We start from the raw sequence: 25,649 nt of genomic DNA, 5'->3' as shown, positions 1-25,649 counted from the left end.
TAGCTGTCCTGTTGTTCATGTAACTGTATCATTAAAACAAAGCCAAGTACACACAATGCTAGTCTACAAGGGAAAAGTAGTGTTTCCCTGGGGCCTTTTCTGTATCTTTAGAGCACGGTCAGTCAGTCACCTTAAAACAAAAAATCTGTGTGCTGAGTAGCTGTGATGTTCTAACATGAGTGAAATGTTCAGTACTGTCTTTTTGATTGCACATATTGTTTTGCTTCTCTAAGCCAAAATTAAATTATTGAAGCTTATTAAATTCCTGCCTGAGCTGGATCTAATTTAATAGGAAATATTTAAACCTAAAGCAAGTTACTTTTTTTTTTTTGGTGGCTCAGCAATATAGTAGCTTAGAAAGAAAAACAAACTCTGTATTTGAAATCAGAGCCAGTAAAATGAACAACCCATTTCAATAACTTGAAAACAACAGAAAGAATGCTAGAAGACAAGTGACAAAGGGAGATCCAGAGGGGTAAAAGCAGGCTAAATTAAGCTTTAAGGAAGATAAAGCAAAGTATCTGTCCAAATTCTTTAGAATCCATGTCACAAACGACTACACAAGAATAGCAGAATTGCCAAGAGAACAAGGATATGTGCCAGTGGTAACATGAGCAGCATTGCAATTTCACATCAAGGTGACTTTTTTGAACTAGACTAGTTTCTGTGTGGGAAAAGATGACCCAAATGTTTACCGGTACTTTTTCTGATTTTTGCACCAGACGGCACTAAAGACCACCCTTCAGTGTGGTCTGATGGCACAGCAGCATTTTTGACATACCGGTGCTCTACCTGTAGCTCATTTCCTAAGGAATTCAGCAGAATGACTGACTGACTTACCTTGCCTGTAACCGCTGACCACACTTTCAGTGTGTTGTCGTCAGAGCCGCTCACTATTCGGTTCCCGCAGAACTGAAGGCATGTGATCACGTGGTCATCATGGCCTTTGAGCACCTGACGATAAAGAACATAAAAATGTAGTCACAATTTAACACAGGAGATTAGAGAGAAGCCAGAGAAACAAAGTGCTCTTCTGATTCATAAATTATAAAATGCTGGAGTTGCTTCAATAACAATAAGGCCCCTTAATCCCGTGTGTCAGGTCTAATTTACCACCGGCTGGGACCAAAGAAGGTATTTTCCTTCCTCCGTGGAGTGGCACAGCATTGCTTAGCAAGCACGCTACAGTTACTGCAAGCCTCCTGAAAGTACTAGGAAAAATCACTCATAAAAGTAGGCTAAATTAGTAACTGGACACTGCTCAATTCCTCTGCAGTTATTCCACCTCTCTATTTTTCAGCTGAGTTATGTTTTTACCTTTTAAGAGTTGTTTCAATCTATCTTGAACAAAAAGGATGGTGTTGTATTATTTGCTGCTTATTTGCATTTCAGTGGTCAAGGCTGACTATATCTATTTTTTTTTCCTTACCAGCCAAGCATTGTAATCTGTGAAATGCCAGGCAGCACCAAAGTAAAAAAATAGAAAACCATTAACTCGATTAAATACAAACAAAAGCAATAATTTAATGTGCTGGAAATGTGGATTGGATGGTGCTTTATAGAGGTGGGATTTTCAATGCTTGATTTGGGAAAAACTGCAATTCAGTACACTTTGCTGCAATACAGCAAAGAAATCCTTATCAGAATACATAGGATGAGGAATATTTTATTTAAGATATCTGAACACTTTTCAAGATGTTCATCGAAATGAAATGGGCATTTGGATAATGCCTGAGGCTGTAATTTTAATAATAATTCCCAAGACAAGTTGATGTGGCGTATCAAGGCAAGAAATACAGAGCCGTTGCCAGAGATGTACGTAAGTCACGGCCAAATAAACAGCGGGATATAGCCATAGGTTTTCCATGGGATTTTTTCTTGTTCTTATTTTTATTATTTTGTGGTACAGGAATCAAGAAAACAGGCAAATTGCCTTAAAACCTTAAAAGGCTATGAATATGTGTTTTGTTCATGTTTCTGCTTGTTCAATACCAGGTTTGATTAGACAGTTGCTATTTTATTTTACAAAAGGTTTGAAGTATTGCTTCATATCTTCATATTGGAAAAGACGCAACCGTAACATATCAATGTCATTAAAGAAGTCTGTATTTTAAAAAACAAAAAGAATCTTAACATGGAATGAAGTTATTGTCTTGTGCTGCTCAATTTAGAAGAGTATGTATAAAGCATGAAATGATCACAGAATACTTGTGGAGCATTTTTATGTAGCAACATGGCCCAGCTCTACAAATACATACATACGTATACATATTTACATATATATGTGTGTGTATGTTTAATTTTAAATATAAGTATTTCCAATAAAGTTTCTGAGATTATCTGTCTCAAAGAGATTGGCATATTTATAGGAATTCACGAAATTGCACAGAATTTTTTAGAACAGCAGTGAAAGAATTCTGCTGTATGAAGAATCACATTTTGATTTGTTAATATGGTGCTCAGAAATTAATTTAAACCCAGGGTAAGCCAGAATACAATTTTTATTTTTTTTCCTATAACAATACATTGGTTTTTGTGCAGGGATAGTCTGGCTTGTCCGAACAAAAAAACCAAACCTATGAGTTGATCCCGCTTTGTTCATGGCACCACGCACATAGCTCAGAAACTTACCTTAGGCGATTTAAGTTCTCCTCGCCGCCAGTTGGTATCAATCCTGTGTTGTCTAATGTAGGCGCTTTTCCACGGACTGTGTATAAAGCCTGGTTTTATTACTTTCCTCCTCTTGATATGTAATGGTTCATCAATCCCTAAAATGAATTTTAAAAAAAGGGGGGAGGGGGAGAGATGAGGCGACTCCAAAGAAAACAACTTCTTTCCCTCCCACACCTTTACAGTGACCTCTGACATTAAATACTGCACTGACGTAACAACCTCCCGCATGCCAATATTTGCACTGTGTGTCAGCGACACCGCCCTGCTCCTCAGCTCTTTATACTACATCTTTCCTTGTCGTTTAAGCATAACCATTATGGTAATCGTGGCTGAAAATGCTCTAGTTCATCATTCCTTGCTGGCAACCTACTAGCTTGGTTTTGATCCCTCTTTCTGAGGCAATGTAGCAGATTATTGCCTTTTTCAAATGGGTATTGTCCAACAAACTCCATAACCACTTGTATGCTCATTTTGGAAGCCTTCAAAAAGTAAACCTTTCTGTATGCAGTCCTCCTCTCTGGTCACGCATCTTCATTAAGTTCACTGTGACTCGGTATTAGTGAGCTTTTAAGTCTTTTCTTGATTTGAAAGGCTGTGTGCTTTTGGCATTGTCCTCTCCTGGCTAGAATGTAAGTATAGCTATGCCCTTTCTGAACCAACACTTAAGCGGTAGTGCTTCGTTTTAGCCTCGCTACTAGAGATGTATCTTTTTTTTACAATTCTCTCACCCATCTCCCTTTTCTATGCAGCTCCTCTCTCTACTGCATCTCATTACTAGCAAGAGTCTTGTCTCTTGCCAGTATGTGGATTTCACTCTTCTGCCTTCAGGCCCTTCTCTGGTGTCTCTATCTGCAAGTCTTGAATTAACTGCTCCTTCATATTACTGAGCACCTCACTAAGTCTAACCAGTCTACAATACGGTTTTGTTTGCACTCTCATGCCTGGCCATATTTATTTTTACTTCTAAGCTCACAAATGTAGGCTCGTTCCCCCCTCAACCTTCTCCTTTTTTCTCATTCTGTCCTCTTAATACATTCTCACTGAAATTTGTAAGAGGATAATTGTTAAGAGAAGATTTAAGAGTTTAGACACCTGGTTTCCATTGCAAAAGAAAACTAATTAATTTAGGTGCCTTTACAAATAGCCAGCGATATTCACACTGTCATGTTTGTTAAAGCCTTTGCATCAACCTCTCACAAGTTCTTGTCTCCGTACTCCGAGGCAGCCTGGACAGGTCCCTGGTTTTGCCTGTGTCCAAGAGGAATACTGAGATCACATGCATGTGCTCTGCCCCCCAGAACAGACTCCTTGTTCATGTAATTCTCCTTAAAAACAAAAGCTTACCTTCTCCATGTGCTCAAATATGTGGCTACTTTCCTGGGAGCCTTTTTTTTTGCCCATTCATACTACTGCTGAACCACTGTATCTTCTGGATTTGACATGAGCAGGCGACATCCATGTGGCTTACAGATTGTGTGTCCCTCTCTAAGCAATCAAGTTAGCACCTTCTCCCCCTACCATGTGCCATTTCTCTGTTAAATATTCCTACAAATGACATGAAATTACAGCATCCTTTCTGCCCAACCACTGAAACAGTTTTTTCCTCCATGTTATTTACAAACTGCAAGACTATATACTCCTACCATTTTTATATCTCAGCTCTTATTTGCTTTGGTTGTATTCTGAATAAAAATAATCTTTAAAAAGCAAAACTGATTGTATTTTAAAAACATACACCTAGTATACTTTATAAATGGGATGTTCAAACTTAACTCTAGTTTCATTTCTAGTACTCCATGGATTATTTCTGCTTCCTACTTTCAACAGAGATACATACCACATAACTCAAAGCGTCACTAGTAGTAAATTTAAGTCACATGAATTGCCATGGTAAAACTTTAAGCTTATTATGTAAATGAACTGCACTTTTTACAACAGCAACACTTTGACCATTACATCCATCTTTTTGCTCAGCCTTACCCTCCTCTTTGCATTTCTCTCTCCAGAGAAGATTATCTTCAGCCAGAATTCTCCAGTAACGACATGTCTGGGCTGCCTGCAGAAGGTCCCTGGGTTCCAGGAATGACAGCACATACAGTGCCAGCTGTAAAAAAGAAAAATAAAGTCTATCTTCTGCATTGCTTTTTAAAAAGGAAAAGTGAAGTAACTTGAAGTATTATCACACATCAGGGGCTGAAATACAGAAAATTGAAACAATAAATTATTAAACAATCTCAGAAACTTAACGGAGCTACAGTTTATTCCAGTGGGCATGTGAAAGTATAACAATTATCTGAAGTAACTAAATCCATACAGATCACATCAGAAATGATTCTTGTATTTGCAAGAAAGTAGATGTCAGCTGAATTCACTATTTTCTTTTTTAAAAATGTAATCCACATTACTATGAACCATTAACAGAACTATTACTAAAATAATTACGTCTCTGTTATTTTAGCTAACAAGTATACCGAAAGTTGAGAGTTTAACTAGAAAGTACAACACTCGCCATGTGAGCAAATAGGAAGGTATGTTGTGATAAATAACATCACTCAATAAGCCTAAATACAGAAATGCTACATGCACTTGAGTTCAAAAGCACTCTGCAGCCGTAGAGAATGCAGCATATGTATCGCTCATTTTCTGATTAGAATGCAAACACACTCCTAAAGTGGTGGTACCGGGAGTTTTACAGACTGGGATGCAGAAGGACTGAATATGTAACTTCGATACTGTACACAGTATGTTACCAAAAACATATGGGAAATCCCAATGAGCACCAGAAGATAAACAAGATGAACTTTTCCATGTGACAAAATTAAAGGTTATTGGGAGAACTCAGACCTCAATTGACTAAGCTGAGCCATGTAACGACCATGATAAACCCCCAAAATCTCCACAAACATCTTCAGAGGTATTGAAGTCTTAAACAGGGACAGAGGCATCTAAAACGCAATCCAAAATACAGGGACAGCTACCATTAAGGGTATGATGACCAAGTAGTAGCAACAATGCATCTCCCCAGTCATGGAAAATAAAAGTGTAAGATGCAGGAAAGTCCCTTCCATGGCTAAAAACTGCAGACAGAACGTATTGATAAAAAGCGATGCAGAGAACTACTTACATGCTGAAACAGTGGGGTCTTTGTCAGTAACTAACAGGATGCAGAAGTTGTCAGGGAAATAAAAATCAGATTGTCCACTTTTACTTCTGCTTGACGTACCCTTTTGTGTTTAGGATTTTTTAATTTAATTTTTAGCTGAAGTTATAATGTATATAAATAGAATCTGCCCTTCAAAGCAGCACAGACTGAAATTCAGTAAGGAAGTCATAACCATAGGCTGCTGACCTCAGCAGATTTTTGACCTTATTATGTGAGAAACGTTTACTTTCAGTCATCTAGACCAGCCAGTGACTAGGCAGGAAATAAAAAAATCAGTACACCAGAACTGTTTGCATTTTGACTGCACACACCTTGTTTGCAAGTCATCACCTGCAGCTCACGTTGAGCACGTAGGACTCCACATTTGAGGGACCCGTCTTAAGTTAAGTTATGCATTAGATCCCGTATGCACCCCAGGCCGTAACGCCAAGGAGTCTTCCTTCTGTCTCTACTCAGGGAGTCAGCATTTAGGACCTGGTGTAAGGCTCCTCTCTATTACAAGAGCAACAACTGTACCCGTCCTTTTAGACTTTCTGTCTTAATTCCTGCTATGCAAAATTATTTAAGAAGTGCTGTTTCCTAACAAACACACATCAAATGATAGATAGTCCTGCATGCGGCAAGACTCAAACATGAAAGAGATCCTTTCCATTTTGGCTGGATGTTCCTTAACTGACAGTAGAGTTTGTTTAAATATCACTTGTCCTACCTATACAGATACGGATGGTTGCTAAGATGGTGTTAATTAAAACCTGCGAGCCAACTGATTCTAAACCAGGTTACATATAGATGACATTTATTTTAGACTATATTTATCTAAATAGTCATCGAGGGTCAACAGAGCCCACAGTTGACTTTAAGATTACCAGCGGATAAAAGATGACGTCCCTTTGTCTCAGCTCATGGATCGAGTTAGAAGAAAACTTCAGGTAGCAGAGTTCTGACCTTTGACTCAACTGTATTTAGGACTACTCTCTGCAGTAGTGTTAATAATACCCAATAATAAGCAGTCTCTCACCTTTTTCTTCACTCACGCACACAGCACCAACAACATTTCTGTGGCTGATTTCAGCAAAACTCCTAATCTGTTGGTTTCTAGACCTGGTTTTCACAAACAAGTAATTTCAATAATTATTTCTAAAGTCTCAGCAAGAAAACAGGAGTATTCATTTCAGATTAATTGTTTGACTGCATCTTTCCTCAGGAGGAAAGCAAAGATTTTCTTGGTTATTCAGCTATTAAGTTACTGTCTTTGCATTGCTGAAAACGTTTTTGAAGAAAAGCCCTCCCATCCAAATCATCTTCTTGTTCTGGTTAGGTCATAAAATCACTGCATTGTATCCAACAGCACTGGATGGAGATAACTACAGATGTTAATGCAGAGCGACAACTCACGAGAGCATGTTTTCACAGGATGCTGGCTTTGATAGGGAAGCCTGTTTACAGAATTACTGACCCTAACAACTTGCTCTTGCCCCCACAGCTCAGTTCATCACCCCCTACTGCAGCCAACGTAAGTAGCTGGGGACGGCATCACTTAGGAGATCTGGGTGTAGAATGATCTTCAAAACAGAGAGGAGATGGTGAAGTTAGCTTGATCGGGTTTTTGTGTTTAACTCAGTTCATTTTGGCGACAGTGACTGGGGGTTAGGAAGTGAAAATTATTTAAGCCACTTTCACTGGTGAAGTCAGCCTTTCATAAAGCTAAGCACTTGACAGTATTGTGGTTTCAAGAGGCAAGAAAAAACACTAAAAATAAACAAATTAAACACAAGTAGCTTACAATGGAGTCAAGAAACATATGTGAAAAAGAAAGTTTTACAACTAAATAGCATATCTTTTCTATGAAGAAGTCGCTAAAACTGAAATAATAACATGATCATTAGTTGCAGCGTAAGTAGATCACTGGTTGTACTTGAATTAGTTTTGCCACTAAATCATGCAAAGACAACCAAGCTGTGAGTTACTGTTATCAATTCTGTATTAAATTTCCAGACTTAATACATGCAGAAGTGGCAAAGTATCTTCTGTCTTCTCAAAATATAAAGTCTTGCTGCCTTCCTCCGCCTCTGAACTAGGGCTGGTTTGGGCAGCTTTTCTAGAAACATGGCAACCATGTAGAGGTCTTACTAAACTCTTCTCCTCCCCCAGTATCCTTTCCGTTTATGAAGGCGGCTGCCACAGGAAGTGCTTCTGTGAATACTAATCTCATGACGTGTGTACTAAGTTAATACTCGTTGCATAAATTGCTTCCAACCCCTTACAAATGCTAACCAGCAAGGGAAGGCTGTGACACTTCCTAACTCATGAAGATATGACAGTATATAAAAGGAAAGAAGGGTCTTGTACATCTAAGTATTCAAAAATAGGATATACACCAGAAAAAATGTGAAGAAACAGAGATACAGAACAGTCTTCACATAGTAAGACCATGTCAAACAGAGCAACCACATACTCACACCAGAATACCTCTTAAGAACTTGCTTTGTAATGTGTTAGCATCTGAAGACTTACAAAGACTTCAGCCCTCATGAACATTTTTACATGGAAAACCCAACATGCAGTAGATCTGCCAAAAGAAAACAGACTTCCTCCCCAATCCAAATAACAAAACTACTTCCGATTCCCTAAAATCAATCAAGGTCAGAGGTACCATTTCTAAATTAACTAAAATACATTCATTTAATAATTGTAGCAAACTGGGTTTATAATCTTTCATGTCCACCCTCATGTTCTAGTTGTGAGGACATCAAGAATTACTCTTCTGTGGACAGCGTTTAGTTACACACGCTGAAATCTAAACCTTAGTTTCTCTTTAACCTGACACAACATAATCTGATTTGCAGTAAAGGATTTACTGTAAGATATCTGCTTAATTAGGGTTTGGCTTCATCCTTAGTGAGAAGTGCTTTTCTGGGTTTACTTTTGGGGTTTTTGGTAGAGATTTTAGGGCTCAGTTTGTTTAAAATAAATTCAAAGATAATATTCACAAAACCCCGAACATTTAAAGCATTAAAAAATAATGCTTATACTTACAGAATAATGTGCAGAAAGGCCTTGCATCCAGAGGAAATTTTTGTGTGTGCATGCCTTAACAGAATTAGTTCTCAAAAAAAAAAAGCACAATCAGCCCAATTAAGATACAGAGATATTTTTAAAGACACTGGGATTGTGTTTAAAGGAGTCACCCGTATTTCCAGGTATCTAAAGGAATAAAGGTGTGTTTAATCAGTTGCCATGTTATGGCAGTGTACCTTATTGTGGACCTCTAACATCAGTTTACATCACTGTATTGGCAAAACTGAATGCCATAATTAGCATGGAAGTTTTTAAAAAGTGGCAGCTGATGCATTGCATAGTCCAGTATTAACCTGTATTTCTCACCTCTTTTGGGAGCAAGGAAATGAAGTCTCTTTGAAACTGGGGCTCTATCACTTGCATCATGTGTTTTACTTGTGTTGGTTCACAACTATCAATCAGTTCATCTAAAGCAAGTAATTTCTCTGGTCCACTCCAGCTCTGCAAGAAAAAGAAAGAAACAGTAAGCTTAGTTTAATACTCTAGTTTGGTTTATCTTAGCAGGTGCCATTGCTTTGCCATAAGGCAGGTTAAGTTTCCTTGTTGAGCTATATACAAGCATATAAAGAGCATATAAAAAGCCAGCAAGATAAATGCTCATGTTAATTACACAAAAATGAGAAGTTAATCAACACAAAATATTGAAAATTACTACATTGATTCATAAGCTAAGAAAGGATTTGTTAGACACACACATACAGATTAGCAATTAAAGAGATAATAATATTTAATAATAATAATTAAATTAATTACGCTTCTTTTGGAGTTCATGAAATCTACACACACATTACTGACAACGAAGGGGTTGCAACAGAACACGCTCCCTCTTCGTCTTTCTCTGTTGTGTATTCAAGTGAGATGGTAACTTTTAACCTTTATGTTTCATCTGGTACACCAAAAACTTTAAATGAAACGAGAGGAAAGGAAAGAAAGAAACTTTTTCTAAAAGTACATTAGCTTACTGCCTGCTTATTCTACGGTATGTCCCTAAGTGACCATGCTGTAATTTCAGAATCCTGGCTATAAACCAACGTATATTTTGTAAGTATCAATTTACACTTGAATAAACAGGGAATTTTGACTGGTAATTTTCTTACTTCACATTTTTACTAATGGGCATCATAAAATTTGAAGATTTTAATAAGGCACTCATCTGAGAGCATAGCAGATTAGCAGCATCGTTTGTAGAAAAAAATTAATAACTGAATACACTGCACATCTGAAAAGCATGTCTTAAACTCATCTGTGCTCATCAAAGAGTTTTGATTTGTTATGTGAAAGCAATTTAAAGAAAAAAATAATTTCTACAGGAAAAAACAAAAGCCACCACTAACTGATTTAGCAACAGAATTAGAGCATGAATAAAACCTTAGAGAGGAGAGAAAATGAGACATCACAGTTTTTGAGAGCAGACTCACATTCATATTCTTGAATGTCTTCTAGAGTGACATTTACAAGTAAATTAGCACATACAAATGATATTACTGTTATGGTAAGAGGCTAACTGAAATAAAAAAAAAAGGCAAGATACCTTGCAATTAAAATTTCTGTATTAATCTGCCATGTATCTCAAGACCTTTATTACTCGTGCTCTGAATTTCTGTTCTCTGGATTTGATTCTGACAATTAATTCCGGTCTCCACAATACTACAATTTTTGTATATTGTGAAGTTTCTGCAGAACAATGAGGCAAGTGAAGGAGAAGGTGGAATTTCCGAAAGCGAACGCAAAGCAGATCAATACCCCACTTTACTCGATGTAGAAAGATCATCGTGTTGCATCATTTCTCCCTAATTAAAATGTCAAAATACTCAGAATGTCAAGAAAAGTATCGTTCACCCACATGGTGACCCACCCGACTTTCCGGTGACCCCATTCCATCAGGGCAGCGAAAGCAGCTTCGGGCTGCCTTAAGCGCGGAGCGAGCACCTGCCGGGACGGTTGTGAGAAGGCAGGCAGCGTGTGTAGCAGCTTGTTCGCCCCGGTTACACGCTCTCGCTCTACAGCGAACGCGTGGCAGATACCAGACGGCCTACCCTAACAGAGGAGGGGAAGGAAGTTCCTGTGACCTGAGCCTTTCTACACGCTGTTGGCAACTGGTAAGATGGTCTAAGCTGGCAAGAAAACATTCCCCGTCCCTGTGTGCATGTAGATTGTCACCATATGAGATGAGGGTTTCCGCGTCTCATATCCAAGACCTCAGAATATTAAAAAGAAACAAGAATGTCTCAGCAAAAATTGCAGCAGTGCTGTTACAAACAGCTTTTATTATAAATTTCTTTCAATAGAAACATTTGCATCACAGAGCAGTTCTCCATAAATCATGCACTGAAGAACTGTTTATCTCACCAACTTTCCAACTGCTGTTTGTTTCCTTAACCCAGAGCTTAGCTGGTGTTAGGTACAAACATTTGCAATCTTTAATCTCATCTGTCAGCCATGTTTGAATTTAGGAGAATTTAAAAAAGGGAAAGTAATACCTGTGTGACTTCCTTATAATATAAATTTCCAAGGTCAGCCTACTCTCAATTTATAAGCAGCTACATTTATTAAATTAGAACAACTCAACCTGAAGAGCTGATTTTTTTGCTGTGGCAAACGTTGCTAGCAGTTATGAACATGTTATTGATTAATATTTTCACTGTACACTATCTTAATCTGTAACTCTCTTCACTTAGACATTTCCGTTTAAAAAATATAATACAGATCTGAACAGAAAAGGGAAAAGATCTAAGAATGGGAAAAAGATGCTAATGAATAAAAGCAGTACCCTCTTTCATCTGTCCATTCATCATTAGGGGATGGCTACAGGCAGCTTCCTAAGGCTCTTTTTAAGCAATCAGCTGCTACAAAATGTTTTCTCGAGGACATTGTCCCCTTAGTCTTTCACTTAAGCAAACAAACCTCCAGCTACAGTCAGTAAGGGGTCTCTGAGGGAAATGTTTGGCATGGAAAATTGGGATGAAGCCTTGCCAGATGAACACAACTGTTTGCATTAACAAAGGCAAGACTAGTAAATTACTGTTTCTGGGCCCCATAGCTTGATCCATTTGCAAAAAAACTGCACATAGCACATTGAGCGCAGAGAGTAAGAAATAAGTTTGTGGCTTTGATGAGAAACAACAGTGAACAAACGTCACAGAAGAGGAAAAAAAAAAAAAGTAAATGTGTGCCAAACAGTTTGCAAAGTTTCAAACATTGTAGATGACCAGAGACTCCTGAGACACACGATGTAATGTCCAGATACCTTGGATTTCTACCAAGTGATTCCCTTTCAAACTGAAGATCCTTGTAAAGAATATACTTTATCTTTAAAATGCATTTGTTTAATTGGTTTTCCTTGTCTTCAAAACTTAAGTTTAATTTTAATGTAAAATTAAAATAAAACTTTAATTATGGGCAGGGGTTCCCCAAGAAAAGGTAGCTCCAGGATTCATTCACATATCCCTTAGAAAGCCAGCAGGGACTACCGATACTGCTCTTTGAATGATATGAGATTCCTAAACAAACATCCCCCCTCTTCCCTCAAATTTCCTCAGGGAGGAGTTGATTTGTCAGCCAAGGCCTTTTGGCTTGTTCAGACCATTTCCTCATTCAGCAATGCAGTTGCTGCAACCATGGCACTACCTACCTGAAAACTATCCCTTCTTCTTCCCCATTGCTATTACGTTTAAACGTCCTTCCTTTTTTTTTAGGCATGCAAAACAGCGTTATGATCATGTAAACGACATCTTTGCTGCTTCTACAACTTCCACCTCATCTCTCCTGTCTGACCTGCCAGCTATCCTTTTATCATCTTCTGTTGCCGGACCTCTACTCTTCCGTGATCTGTGCTTTTCTGTCGCACAGCTCTCATCTGCTAGCTCCAATTTGTGCAATTACAGTTTGTAGCAACTGCATCCTTTTTCTATTAGAGGTATATTTAGGACACCTGTTTTAAAGGGTTTAGTTTCAGGGAGCTGTTCTCCGTTACTGAGTTCTGTTAATGGAGGTCTGTCATTATAGAGACCTGCAGGAAGGGCTCTTCTGGAGCCAGCTTCTGTCCAACTCTTGGATCAGTTACCAAGAACTCTGCCACCCTCCACCTCAAAGGTATCTCAGTCTGGATAAAAATAGCACATAATCAAAATCCTGGAAGAAACACTGTCTACATCAGCAAGTAGTTTGTCATACAAGGAGGGGTTTGGGAGCAGCTGGTGCTGAAGCCTCCATGTTAACCCATCTCTAAGACTTAGTCTGGTCCCCTGGGCTGAACATCTGCACCACACGTGACGTGAACCTGCCTAGAGGAGCAGCGACTGGTTCAGACCCTTACGTCTCTGCTATGGGTTGGACAACGTAGAGTCTCTTCTGAAAGGAGTCTAGTTTGTATGTACCAAAACTGCCCTGAGACCCAAGCCAATGGGAAATAAGCAGGGATGATCAGATCTGCTTTAAGTCTGCACTAATCCTCTGAAACACACTGATAATGGTGATAGAGCTGGAAGGGGTATGCAGCTGTAGCATGGATCTCTCCCACTTGTGCATAGGGGTTGTGCAGAAACACCAAACCCTTGACCTAGTCCTACCACAAGACGCAGAGCAGAAAATGCTGCAATGCTGGTTACGATACAATCTTTACCGCCTGCTTCACATAAGAGGTGGACTACTCAGTTGCACATTTATGCATTCATGAGCGTCTTCGGAAGAATAAGAAATGGAGAATGGTAAGTAATTTGAATTTAGGTGACTTAGCCAACTATTTATGTAAAAGCAAGGAACAGTACTCTGGCCAGCCAGAAATAGCAAAAGCATTTTGGACACTATCTAGACTGCTGAGAAAAAAATGCTTCCAATTTTAGGTAAAATAATAGCATTCACTAGTTACTCAAAGTGATTGCCTATACTTACTGTGTATGGAACAACTTTTCAACATCAATATTACAAGAGAACGCAAATTTTTTATCACATTACTTAAATGAAACCCAACACTGCAAGTATGTGAAGTAGGAGGAATGGCAGGGAGAGAGAGAGGGGGAGAGAGAGAGAGAACTTAATTTTTAATGCAGTACCATCTCTGACTGAACTTAGCATGCAGCTGATTTTTTTTTTCCTTATGGCAAGCAATTTGGTGACTTAAAAAATATATCCTGCTTCAAATAAAATAAAATTTCTTGTAGAAGAAAAAATCTTGTAAAGATACACTTGGGCATTGAGTTTTAAAGATCTTATAGTGGATATTAAAAAGACCTGAAGCCAAGAGCCACTGCAAAACAGAAGAAATAAATAGGCCTTTAAGAAATAAAATGGTTTGAACCTATTAAAATGCCTTTCTATTTTTTCTTTCCAGACTAACATTTCATTGAAATCAATATATATCTTCATTTTTAAAGGGAAAGTGCAACTACTCTTCCAACTGTTTCTCCTTTCTGCATTAGTTTTTTGTCACTTCCAAAATAAAAGGCTTAGCTCAACTATAAAACATAACAGCAGCAATAACATATAAAAAATAAATTTAAAAAAACCCTTAAAGGCCATCTTGAGTTTTCTTAGTATTTGAAGAGTGGTCTTGCTTTTCAATTTGAAAAGATAACATAGGAGTGAGAGACCTCAAAATAACTGAGTATCACTTGTTACTGCCAGCTTCTATGCCAAAGGACAGTTCTACCTTGAAACAGTACATATGTCCAGCTAACGTGCCCCTGGAAATTTAGCTTTAAAATTAATTGGAAATATATTTTTGCATAAAATAAGATAGTGTTATTAAGCAGGCTTAGCAGGCATACAGTACATAAAGAAGAAAGCTCTCCCATTTCCATTTCTGTACAGGAGAAACTCTGTATTGCAAGAATGATGCTACATATGGCATTTAATTCTGCCCTTTGGGCAGAGCTAGCTCCCCTTACTTTAAGAATATGGTTTTATCATTTGACTAAGACTTGCCCCATTCATAAAACCCACATGGAAAATAAGCACACAGAAAATGAGGTGGCTCGGCATTAGCCAAGGAGATGTAACATTGAGATACAGCTACGTGACTTTGAAAGCTTTTGGTTCTAAAATAAGGGACTCCCGTTTGTGAATGCAATAAAAACTACCAGTGACAGAAGTGATCAATAACTGCTACTCGATGACCTCCAGTTATGAGAGAGAGGCCTGCCTCTCTCTCTCAAGAGTATAGATCAGCATTTAGGCATTTAGTACTGCAACTAAGTATTCTGGAGTATCAAATTATATATGTATTAAAGCATGGTTTCTACATTACTAACCCCAAATTTGGGACCCTAAAATAATAACAACTTAACTATAGGCAAAATTTCCATGGGCTTACAGACTTCTTTTCCTTATCCTGACCAAACAGCCGATAGCATTGGTTTCACTGTCAAGCATGTTTGCACTTCTGTCTCAAACATTTCAGCCTTTCATAATCTTTTTTTCTAAGTATGTAACTATTGATAACTAGCAATCTTATGTGAGAAAATACACATTGTACATTGTAGATAACAAAATAGCTTTTGTTAATACAAAGGCTTTAACATTACAAAATGTTAAAATACAATGCAGTATTCCATTACCATATATATGAAGTGCCATTCAGATATGATTCTTAGGGGTTAAAAAGACATATTTCTATGAACAGTCTCAAAAAAGATACACCATAATAATTAAATGTGAATATTTTCAAGAAACTGAATGATGTGTACAAGAATATCTTAATTCCAAACTTCCACTGTTTTAAGCAGATTATAAATGTGTAAAAATAAAGAGAGAAGGAGTTCTACATTATTATTTTAATGTTCAGAACTGACAGTGATTGAGATCAATGGTATTATGTGGCAGCATGAATCAAGCCAAAAGCACGCTTCTGCCTGCAAAATTGTATGCTCGCTACTGTATCTACAATATTGCTCTTCTATCTTTGCCTGTTACAGTAATTGAAACAATGACTGTATTAGTTAGTTACTCCTTTTGAAAATGTTTTTAGAAGTAACAGTTTATTAATCAAGATAGGAAGACATAATATTTCCATTTTTCAAATCAATGACTAGGACTCATTCCTGCTTCTTAAAAATATAGAGCAAAATTGTAAAGAGATCTCCACGGTACAGGTTATGGAATAGGAGCAGAGGCCTGCCCCGAACTGTGTTTGTGTTAACGCACACAAAATTGGCTTAGGTGCTACCAGACTGGTGTCCATGTAGATTTCAGTTTCGACGTGTGCAAGTGGTCCACAGCACTGTCCTTCACACCTTTTCTTTTGTCAGATACAAGTTTTAGGCATTGCTGAAGGCTGCTAGAAAGACACAGAAAACCTCTTTCCCCCCTCCGTTCAATTGTCTACACATGTACTGGCTGACAGTGTTCAGTATATGACGATCAGTAAAAATACACATTGAGTTGCCTTTTAATCTATTTTTGCTAAACTTTTCTTTCTATTCTTAGAAGACTCCAGACTTCTGACAAATTTAGTGCTATACCTGCACTGAAGCAAACCATGCACTAAAGCTTACTAGTCTCCAAGCGAAAACATCTGAAGTTAGCTTGAGGCCATGGAGGCAGCCGTTACATGTTGGACAGACTTTGCAGAAAATGTGAAAACATCAAACAGGAAGGGTTATTTTATTAAGAAACCAAAGAAAGCAGTTATTTTTTGTGAATCTCTACAGTAACTAGCAGAAACAAGGAAAAACAATTCCTTAAAGTTGATGCCTATTTGTGTTTGCAACAGTACACAAAATCAATGACAGAGATATTCTGGGATGTATAAGGACTGCCTCTATTGAAGCAACCTTCTACTTAAATCATGGAGGTAAGCTGCTTCAGATGTTTATTTCTCTAAGCACTGGTTACCTGAAACATTTTCAGCCATTCCTGAAGGCCCGTTGGTGGCTGCACAGATGTAATGCGGCGACGTTGCTGTCCCTGGCCATTGGCTGCCCTCAGGTCCCCAAAAGTAGTAGGTGTGGCAGAGCATGGCACCAGCCCCGTAGTACTATGATACAAGTAAAAAGTGATAGTCACATGTAAAACATTACGGAAAATTTAGAAGTCTATTGCAGAGCAAAAAAAAATCTAGTATAGAATTTGCAACTATTACTTAAACTCTTTAACTTCATGCAAGAACAGTAACATGAAAAATTGTTCTGCTGGTCACTCAGGAGATCAGTTCCCTCACTTTAATAAATCCACCTGTTTCTACCACTGCAGTACTAATCCTCCAGCTAGGGGGAAAATGGGGATCACCTTTCCAGGCTGAAATATTACCACTCCATTAATTGGCCAGCAGGTTGTCTATAAAGATGCAGGTTCATATATTCCTTTCCCTGCCAGAGTATTTCCCTTCCTTCTGGGCTGTATTTGTGCCTTCTGACTAGAGATGTAAGAAGCCAGAGTTCAGAGTCTCACCTGTATGTGAAATGTGCTAGTGCTGCTTCATCACCAAACAGGAAAAAAATGTATCTATTTTTAGCTTTTAATATATTTTGTTGACAAAGAGCTAGTACTATCAAGCAGTTCTAGTGGCTTAGTGGCTTGGAACTGGGCTTTGAAATACTCTATACAGTCTTTTAAAGTTTGCGTGTTGATGGAGTGACACAGGAATTAAAGGGGGGGGGGTGAGGTGAAGAGGGAAAAGGAGCCAAAGGTGCTCTCTGAATTACAGTTTGATTTTTTCACTCTGACATGTTAAAAACCAGCTCATTCATATGGGATGGAGCTTTTAAAAGAGCTGGGATTAAGCTGCTATTGTAGGAGTCTAAAGAAATACAGCTGACTGGGTTTTCTTTTTTTTTTTTTTTTAACATAATGTAAAGTACTTCGTTCACAGAATATCAAAGTTGTATTCCCTAGCAGGAAATTTGGAACTCCAGTAGTGTTTGCACAAGCATGAAAATTTTAAATACAGCGTGGGACTCCAAAAAATCCTTTGCTTTTGTGTATGATAAATCCAGCTTTTTAGTAGGTATGAGCTTCGGGGTTTTACTGACTTTCAGCAGCTACAGGAATAGCTTCAAATGATGCAAGGCAAGTTCATTTTAATATTTATCTCATCATACTCTACAAATATTTCACTCTACTCTTCCTTGTCCTGAAGGACAATCGTAGCATGTCCTAACATTTACCCAAACTGGTAAAGAAAAGTAAAGATTGGTTTGAACAGGCTTATTTTTAACTGTTAATTTTACCGAATAACAACAGAAACAGAAGCTGATATAAAAATACCATTTCACAGATGAAGGATCCTCTTAATGACATTTGTTTACTGACTTTACCTGTTATATGCAAAGAAAGTTCATCAGGCCTGTCAATTTTAAAGAGTGTCTGATCCTAGGGAAAATGGAAAACAAGGAGGCAAAAGAATTGCATCATTTGCCTAAATACTATTTAAATAAAATATAATCAGTTTAAAAGAGAGAGGATCAGATGTTATTTAAGGATTCTTTTACACCAATAATGACTCAAAATCCAAGCAATGTCAATTGAAAGTATTTTTAAAATAAAATCTGTTTTTACAGCTTACTCATTCTCATCACCTGTACGGAGATCCAGCAGAAGGCCTAACATTTAAGGTCCAAAATAAGGCTCTTAAAATTGGCTTATATTGGATCTGGGCAATACGTAGCCTTGAGCTTGCCCCAGTAGAACAGTTATACTTTTCTTCTGCTGTAAACTGGTTCTCAGTCAAAAACAGTTATTCAAAACAGGATCTAAAAGCCTCTTTCCTTTGACCTGAGATTAAACCACAAGATTTTTGTTCGTGCTTTATTTTTCCTGTATGTTTTCATTCCCCTGAGACAGCCCGTCAGGTTTCTGTGGAAGCTGGAGAAGTCCAGCGGTTTCCTCTGAATCTGACAGATACACTTGACAGAAGGCGTACTTTCTTTGTTGCTGAACTGTTTACTCTGACGGGAGTGCAGAGAACGGTGTGTCACCTGAAGAACTGGTGGCCAACAAGAGTGTTCTTCCATTAGCCTGATTTAGAAACCTGGAGAAGCTACCAACTTGAGACTTGAGGGGGATGTGGAAGCTGCAGCATGGGCTGCTCAGCAACTAGAGATCACCTCTTTCTCTACTGCAGCGTTCCGACATCTGAAAAGCAAACCTGGAACCTGTTTCCCCACACTGTCCTAACTTTTCACTCATCACCTGATAAAGCTCTTAAAGGAAGAGAAATAAAATATAAATTACTTTTGAAAGATCCATCAGTGACTGAACACTACTATAGCATGTTCAAAAGAATTAACATCCCCAGTTAGTTTTAAGAGGCAAGCGCAATGCTTGTAGGAGGGCTGATGCTTATTACAGGGGAAAAACGTAAAATGGTGTAAATTCAAACGGGATGGCAAGCAGTGTGACATCCGAGCACAATTGTTATGGCAACTATTCAGCAAGAGCTGCAGTTGCAAGGTGTGCATCCAGGGCCCTACTCTACCACTGCTTCTGATGTTTACGAGTGCTTTACTCCACAAAGCACCTGACCAGAACAGCAGCAGTTATATGTGCGATCTGGTACCACTTAGGAGTAGTAGGGAAGCAGACAGAACCTGTAATAGTTTCATATTGTGGATAACAAGCACGTGTGTGTTCCTGTTAGGATCAGATGGTCTGCTCTGCCTACATAAATTTCCATTCTCTCATTCCTGTTACCATAGCAAAGTGATACATTTGATCACAGTTTGTAATAGTCTTAGGGTTCATCATTATGTCCTTTTTTAAAAATCTGACTGATTTTATTCCCAGGAATGCTCCAGCCCTCAAAAAGTCTCTTAAGTAAATGGGCATGCTATATTTAGAATGAAACACAAACCTCAACCGAAGAAATGCAAGTCTGGCTACTTCATTAGAACTCATCTTCAGTTCACGTAATTTAAATTAGCTAAGCAATATACGAATACTGATACCACCCCTTCTTTGCTTTACAGCGCTTTAACATTAAGAGGAGCCATGAATCAGGCTTAGCAATTGGAAAGACGGGATATACGCAACAGTCAGGATCCAGTGATCTGTTATTGCATTTAATTACCTTGTGTATTCTGAGACTTTGCAGGGTTTCTTTCCCAGAGAGAAAGAACGGACCTCGGAGCCATGGTCCAACTTTCTCTTCATCTGCAAGGTGAGGGAAAAGAGTAACAACATGGATTTAGTTACATGACCAGCCTTACTTATGTGTACTTCTGTAAAATTAATCCATTTTTACCTTTTACTTTAATATCGAATTTCAACAAAGTTGACAGTCACAAGATGATTTAAAGCAACATTTTAGTTTCTAGCTTCAACAGTATTTGATCCATGTTTTATACAGTGCATGTATATATTATTGCTGGTTTAGGGTCCAAAATCTACCAGAATGACATTCTTAAATTTCCACATTTCAAATGTGAAAAAGTGTTCAGAACTCTGTATTGGTTTATTTACTAAACTGTTCTCTCTCTCTTCTCCTGGGAGGGGAGGTGAAGAACTAAACCAAAGTCCTTCATCCTTTGTGTTCAGGTTCAATGCCAAGTCTCTCATGGAAATGGTTACATTTTAGGTAGCCTGTCTGCACTGTAAACCATTATATTCATTTCAGGGCTTAAAAAAAATAATTCAAATATATTTTTTCTGCTGTTTACCCTTTTATTTTAAAGTTGTACATTGAAAACATTTATAAAACTGCGGTAAAACTGACGGACAGATTAACCGACATTTTTACAAGAAGGGTAAGGATGAAAAACACTAAACCTCAGTCTTGAATGTCACCCGCAATTAGATACGATCAAAACCAAATAATGAGCAGGGCAGCTGCTAAAAGGGGAAGCCATAGAGATGGAAACCAAAGAGATGGAAACCAGTGAAAGCCATATTTATCCAGTCAGACAAATAAAGATTACTTTCTACATATTTGGGTAATCTTTAACCACAGGTTTTTGGACTCAATGAGACATCTGTATGCCAAATACAATTTCTGAGTTTTTTGTTGGTTTTCTTTTTTTAAGATGTGATACAGCAGAACACTTCAGCCAGCAGAAGAATGCTTACTGCTGTTTACAACTGTGAGCTGCAAAATACATAAACCACTTCCATTGCAATTCAGACTTTAGTTCGACCATTTGCTCCCTTTTTTCAAAATTTCATATTTAAGATACAGTTTAAAAGTCAGCATCTTTCTTACAGAACCTATCTGATCTTTTTTAATGTTACATTATAACATAGCTATTTAACCATTTACTGTATCAGTCCACCTACCTACAAACAAAACACCCCAAAACCACCAGAATTCTCTAAACCTTATGGTCCATATACTTTTGTTGTGATTTTGGGTTTTTTTTTCAGTTTTAAAATACCTTTATGGCTTTCTCTAAAAACAGTCACTGAAGATCGTGTGTTTTGCTTCATTAGTGATTACGAAGGAAAGCTAGCTAAGGTTAACTAGTCTCTTGTTTTTACAGTAACAGCTACAATGCAACCAGAAGAGCTTCCCTTGGAGCCGTGTTTCCTTGCCCATGCCTCACATGGGACACTCCACAGCATTTCACCAGACAAGCGATCAGGCAGAACCGCCCCGCGTGCTGCCGAACCACCAACCTCACCCTCGCCGCTTCCCCATGCCCCAGGAGGAGCAGCCCCCAGCGCTTCCCCCAAGAAAACCAGTTGTAAGCATCACCGAAAAATAATGGATACCATCTTTTATCACTGTGCTAGACGAGTGAGCCATCAAAATTGCTGGAAGCGTAAATAAGATGTTTGAGCATGAATTTCAGTATTCGATGATAGACTTTTCAGAAAGGATTTTTCTTGTACAAGGAAAATTTTTATTTCCAGCTTGCCTTTCTGAGGGGTTATCATCACCATACTCCTCTTCTGCTTCTCATAAAAGGGAGATGCAGTTTTCTGAAAGCACACCTTAAAAATAAGTACGAAGCCTGCAGTAGAATAAGCAGCTATAGCGATTTACTCTTTTGCGTTAGCAAAGAAAACATTATGCAGTCCTCTATTCTGTTGCCTAATAATGGTTTCACCCATTTCTTTTGGTTGTTTTGGGGTTTTTTTCAGGTATTTTAGGGAACTTTCTCATGGGGTCCACCACACAGACAGACAGTATCTCAGAAGACGCTAAGTAAATACACGGCCAAAAACGTCGCCTGCTATACGAAGAAGATAAAACTTTCTCTACAGCAGAGAGGTCTAGTGACAAGATTTAGCCATCTACAAGGTATCTGTGTAACCGAAAAAGAGAAACCGCCGAGCAAACGTCCCCGTAAATGTTTAAGCAGTCGCTAGGAAAACACAACTCCTTCAGACAACGTTTATTTATCAAAATAATTGAGATTGCAGTATACTAAAGAAAAAAAGGGGGGGGGGGCAGCAAACTGTATTCCGCATCACCACCCGCCACCAAGCGCTGGCAGCTCTCCCCGGCAGCGCAGCGCAGCACAGCGCAGCACAGCCCAGCACTGCTCAGCTCACACTGCAGCTCCAGAGCAGCGGCAGCCCCGCGCCGCCGCCGGCACGTTTCCGCCCGCGGAGCGGCGGCGCGGAAGACGCGCGGCCCCCGGCCGCCCCTCCCCTCCCCTCCCCGCCTCGCCCGCCCGCCCGCCTGCCTCCGCGGGCGCGTAGCCGGGGTGAGGGCGGCCACTCACTTTGTAGAAGATCATCTTGAGGGTGCCGTAGAATCCCATGGTGTCGGCGCGCTTCCCCTTGCGCGGCTGCGGCGCCCCGCGGGCCCGGCGGCCGGGCAGGCGCTGGCAGTACAGCCCCTTCTCCGGCAGGTAGGTCACCGCCTCCCGCGCCGACATGCTCGGGCACGGCGGGCGGCGGCGGCGCGGCGCGGCTCGGCCTGGCTCGCCTCGGCCCTGCCCTGCCCTGCCTGCGCCGCGCAGAGCCCGGCTCCCCCCTGCCTGCCCGCCCGCCCGCCTGCCCGCCCGCCGGCCGGCCTGCCTGCCTCCTCCCGCCCCCCGCCTCCCTCCTCCCCCCGGCGCCCGCCCCGTCCCTCCCTCCCCGCCCGCCTCCGCAGCGGCGGCGCGGCACTGCGGGCTGCGCGGCCGGGAGGGAGCCCGCGGGCCCCGGCGGCGGGAAACCGCCCCCACCCCGGGAGAAGAGAGCTAAAAAAAAACCCAACCGAAAAAAAAAAAAAATAACCAAACCAACCACCCCAAAACCACCAACCCTCAAAAATAGCGCTGCGTGGGTTGAGGTTATTTCCCCCCTTTTTCCCCTCTTCCCTCAAACGGGCTCGGAGGCCGGGGGCCTGCCCCACAACCCTCGCTCTATTCCCCCAGTGCCACACGCTTCATGGTCTTCCAAGCGGGAGCAAAACAAGCTCATTGCCACCAATTACAATTGCACCGTCGCCCTCGGCGAGCCTGGCTGGACTCGTACGCGACTGCGTTCTGTGGACGGACACAAATCAGTCCTTCAAAAGTGCGGTTAATTTTAGAATAATGTGAAATACACCACAGTTTTGCCAGGCAAAAAGATGCTGAAATACCCTCTATTGGCTAAACAATAGCATAAACGGGGTTTGAGGATTTAAGAGTTGAAAGACCCGAATCCAACAATTATGTAATATACATTAAAATACTAATTCACAGCATAGCAGCGGTGAAGCTGTAAAACGCAGGAGCAGGTCCAGGGTTTCCCCAGAACGCAGGCAGCTTTCCCCACACACCTGGAGCAGCCTGCACGCGCACACACACGCTCCCCTGTCTGTTAAAAGACAGCCCTCAGGCGAGACCAAGCCATCTTAGCTTGGTCTTCAAATCCTATGACGGATTCTCACCTATAGCATAAGGAAAGCCCTAGGTAATTACTTGCTAAAGAACGCTCCTTTTCGGTCGTTTCCTACTCTGTGCACATCAACAAATCTGTTCAATTCACCCTTACGGTTCGATTCAAGGGCAGAAGTTCCTGACATATGGTTCGGCTGTCAGACAGATACCTGCAACCAGCACAGCAGCTAGGCAGCTTTTTTTTTTTAGCTTCTATACAGACAACTCAAATAAGAGACTCCAGCTTCTGCAATTTTTCCTTGGGTTTTTTTTTCCCTCCCTCCAAGTTTCCTGCCCAAGTTCAGAGCAGAGCTGAGCACACCCAGAACATGATATGAAGCTGCAACGCTCCCTTATAATTTTCCCTGGCTGCAGTGGGAACTGGAGACGCTCAGCAGCCCTCCAGACCGACGCATTCAAACAGAAGCAAACACATAGTCAGTTCCTTTTGACCCGAGGGGAAACCATCTTTATCACCCAAAGCAGTACAAAAAAAGTAGAAAAGAGAACACCTATCTAAAGGAGTGGAATTACTTTAAGACCCGTCAGCTTCCTCATTAGTACTTCAAAAAAAATCTCTTAGTACTTCAAAAAAAATCTCATATGTATTGTTACTTTGTAATAGCTCAGTGTGCCAGGTGTTAGCACACTCAGATAAGGCAAAATCACTACCCCCATAGCACGCAAGATCCTGCTTCTACATGGTTTTACGTATCTCCCATCCAACACTGAGTCCTCGTAGTCTTTTTTTGTCTCCCAGTGAAAATGGTTCTGCCCATCAAATCTTGGCATTTATGCCATTATCCATTAAACTGCAGTGCTGTATATTTTATGAGAACAAAATGCTCTTGAGTTGACTTCATACCTCAGATATGAACAGAGCTGTACATATCCTGGGAGACTATTACTGTCTTCCTTTGCTAGCACATCACATGCAAAGGGGAAAGAAAAAAAAAAACCCATAGGCTGCATATACACAGGATAATCACAGGAAGCAAATTAATACCCAAATCATCAGAGTAAGAAAGAATTCGAACATTATCGCTATGGGGATTTAGAAGTACTTCATACACATGCATGCATAATGCCCTGTAACGTTCACAGCTATCTCTGCCCCTTCTCCAGTCCGTGAGTGCCCTCGATGCAGAGAGGGGGGACGACGGCTGTTCTTCCTTCCTCCAGCATTGCAGTGGGCACTGGCAGGAAATCCTCTGGGATCAGCCTCTCCCCCAGCCCAAAGGCAAGTGTAACCTGACAGCGTAACTAGATTTATCTTTTGAACAAAATGTGCTTCGGAGTAAGCAGTCAATGAGTTGAATAATAATTAGAAATTACTATTTTCCTCTTTTTTGGAGTACTGCTATTGCTGATTCCTTCTCTTTTGATAATGATTGGCAGATATTCTCTCATGGTAAAAACCCACCGACTTAACTGCTAATCTCTTTGCCTCAGTCAGGACCACGTAGTAACCCCAACAATCATTTGCTAGTGGTAGAAAACTTGGTTTATCAGGTACTTATTCTGCACAAAAGGTTTGGGGTTTTTCCTAATTTTAGATACAGATACCAGACAGATTTTGACATTTGAACGGTGACCATCTTTCATCTAGCAGTCTGCCTTCCTCAGAGCAAGAGACAAAAATTGCATATGGATATGGCTCTAGTTCTCACTTATTTAGTATTTTTCTCTAGAGTGTTACCACTTTCGATTCTCAACAAATAAAGAATCATCCTCTCTACCTCAAATTAAGTTCGATAGTCTCTGGGTAGTTGCAAGACTACTCTAGTTGGGTGTCTGCTCTTCCCCAAAATGCCTAACCACAGCCTGGGCTCTCTATAGTCAATGGAGAGGAACATGCTCCACCAGAGGCTAAGGGCACCTACTGTTAGGCTCCTGCCCTAAATTACTGTCTAGAAAGGGCTTTCTCTCTCTGCCTTGACTTTGAGAACTCCCCTGTCCTCGGAAAAGTTTAGTATCATGAATATACCACACTCTCAATTGTAAGAAAT

At 40.0% G+C, this 25,649-nt stretch overlaps 1 protein-coding gene across 6 annotated transcripts in view; it reads right to left on the bottom strand.

The window, feature by feature from the left end:
- Nucleotides 1-25,649, bottom strand: part of FBXW7 (F-box and WD repeat domain containing 7) — a 187,613-nt gene that overhangs the window by 11,310 nt on the left and 150,654 nt on the right. For 5 of the 6 annotated variants that reach the window (XM_041122390.1, XM_030010890.2, XM_030010879.2 and 2 more), the window contains 6 exons: nucleotides 19,917-19,999; nucleotides 16,745-16,886; nucleotides 9,221-9,355; nucleotides 4,654-4,777; nucleotides 2,632-2,768; nucleotides 841-954 (listed from right to left, as the gene is read on the bottom strand). In XM_041122390.1, coding sequence (XP_040978324.1) covers nucleotides 841-954; nucleotides 2,632-2,768; nucleotides 4,654-4,777; nucleotides 9,221-9,355; nucleotides 16,745-16,886; nucleotides 19,917-19,999 — 735 coding nt within the window. Of the gene's footprint in view, nucleotides 1-840; nucleotides 955-2,631; nucleotides 2,769-4,653; nucleotides 4,778-9,220; nucleotides 9,356-16,744; nucleotides 16,887-19,916; nucleotides 20,000-22,512; nucleotides 22,782-25,649 lie in introns of those variants that run through there. The other variant, XM_030010900.2, reaches the window with a different exon arrangement.

Source organism: Aquila chrysaetos, chromosome 1, assembly GCF_900496995.4.
Source record: "Aquila chrysaetos chrysaetos chromosome 1, bAquChr1.4, whole genome shotgun sequence".
In the NCBI taxonomy this organism is placed as follows: domain Eukaryota; kingdom Metazoa; phylum Chordata; class Aves; order Accipitriformes; family Accipitridae; genus Aquila; species Aquila chrysaetos.
The sequence above is the reverse complement of the archived record's forward strand: the minus strand, read 5'-3'. Positions and strand labels throughout refer to the sequence as shown.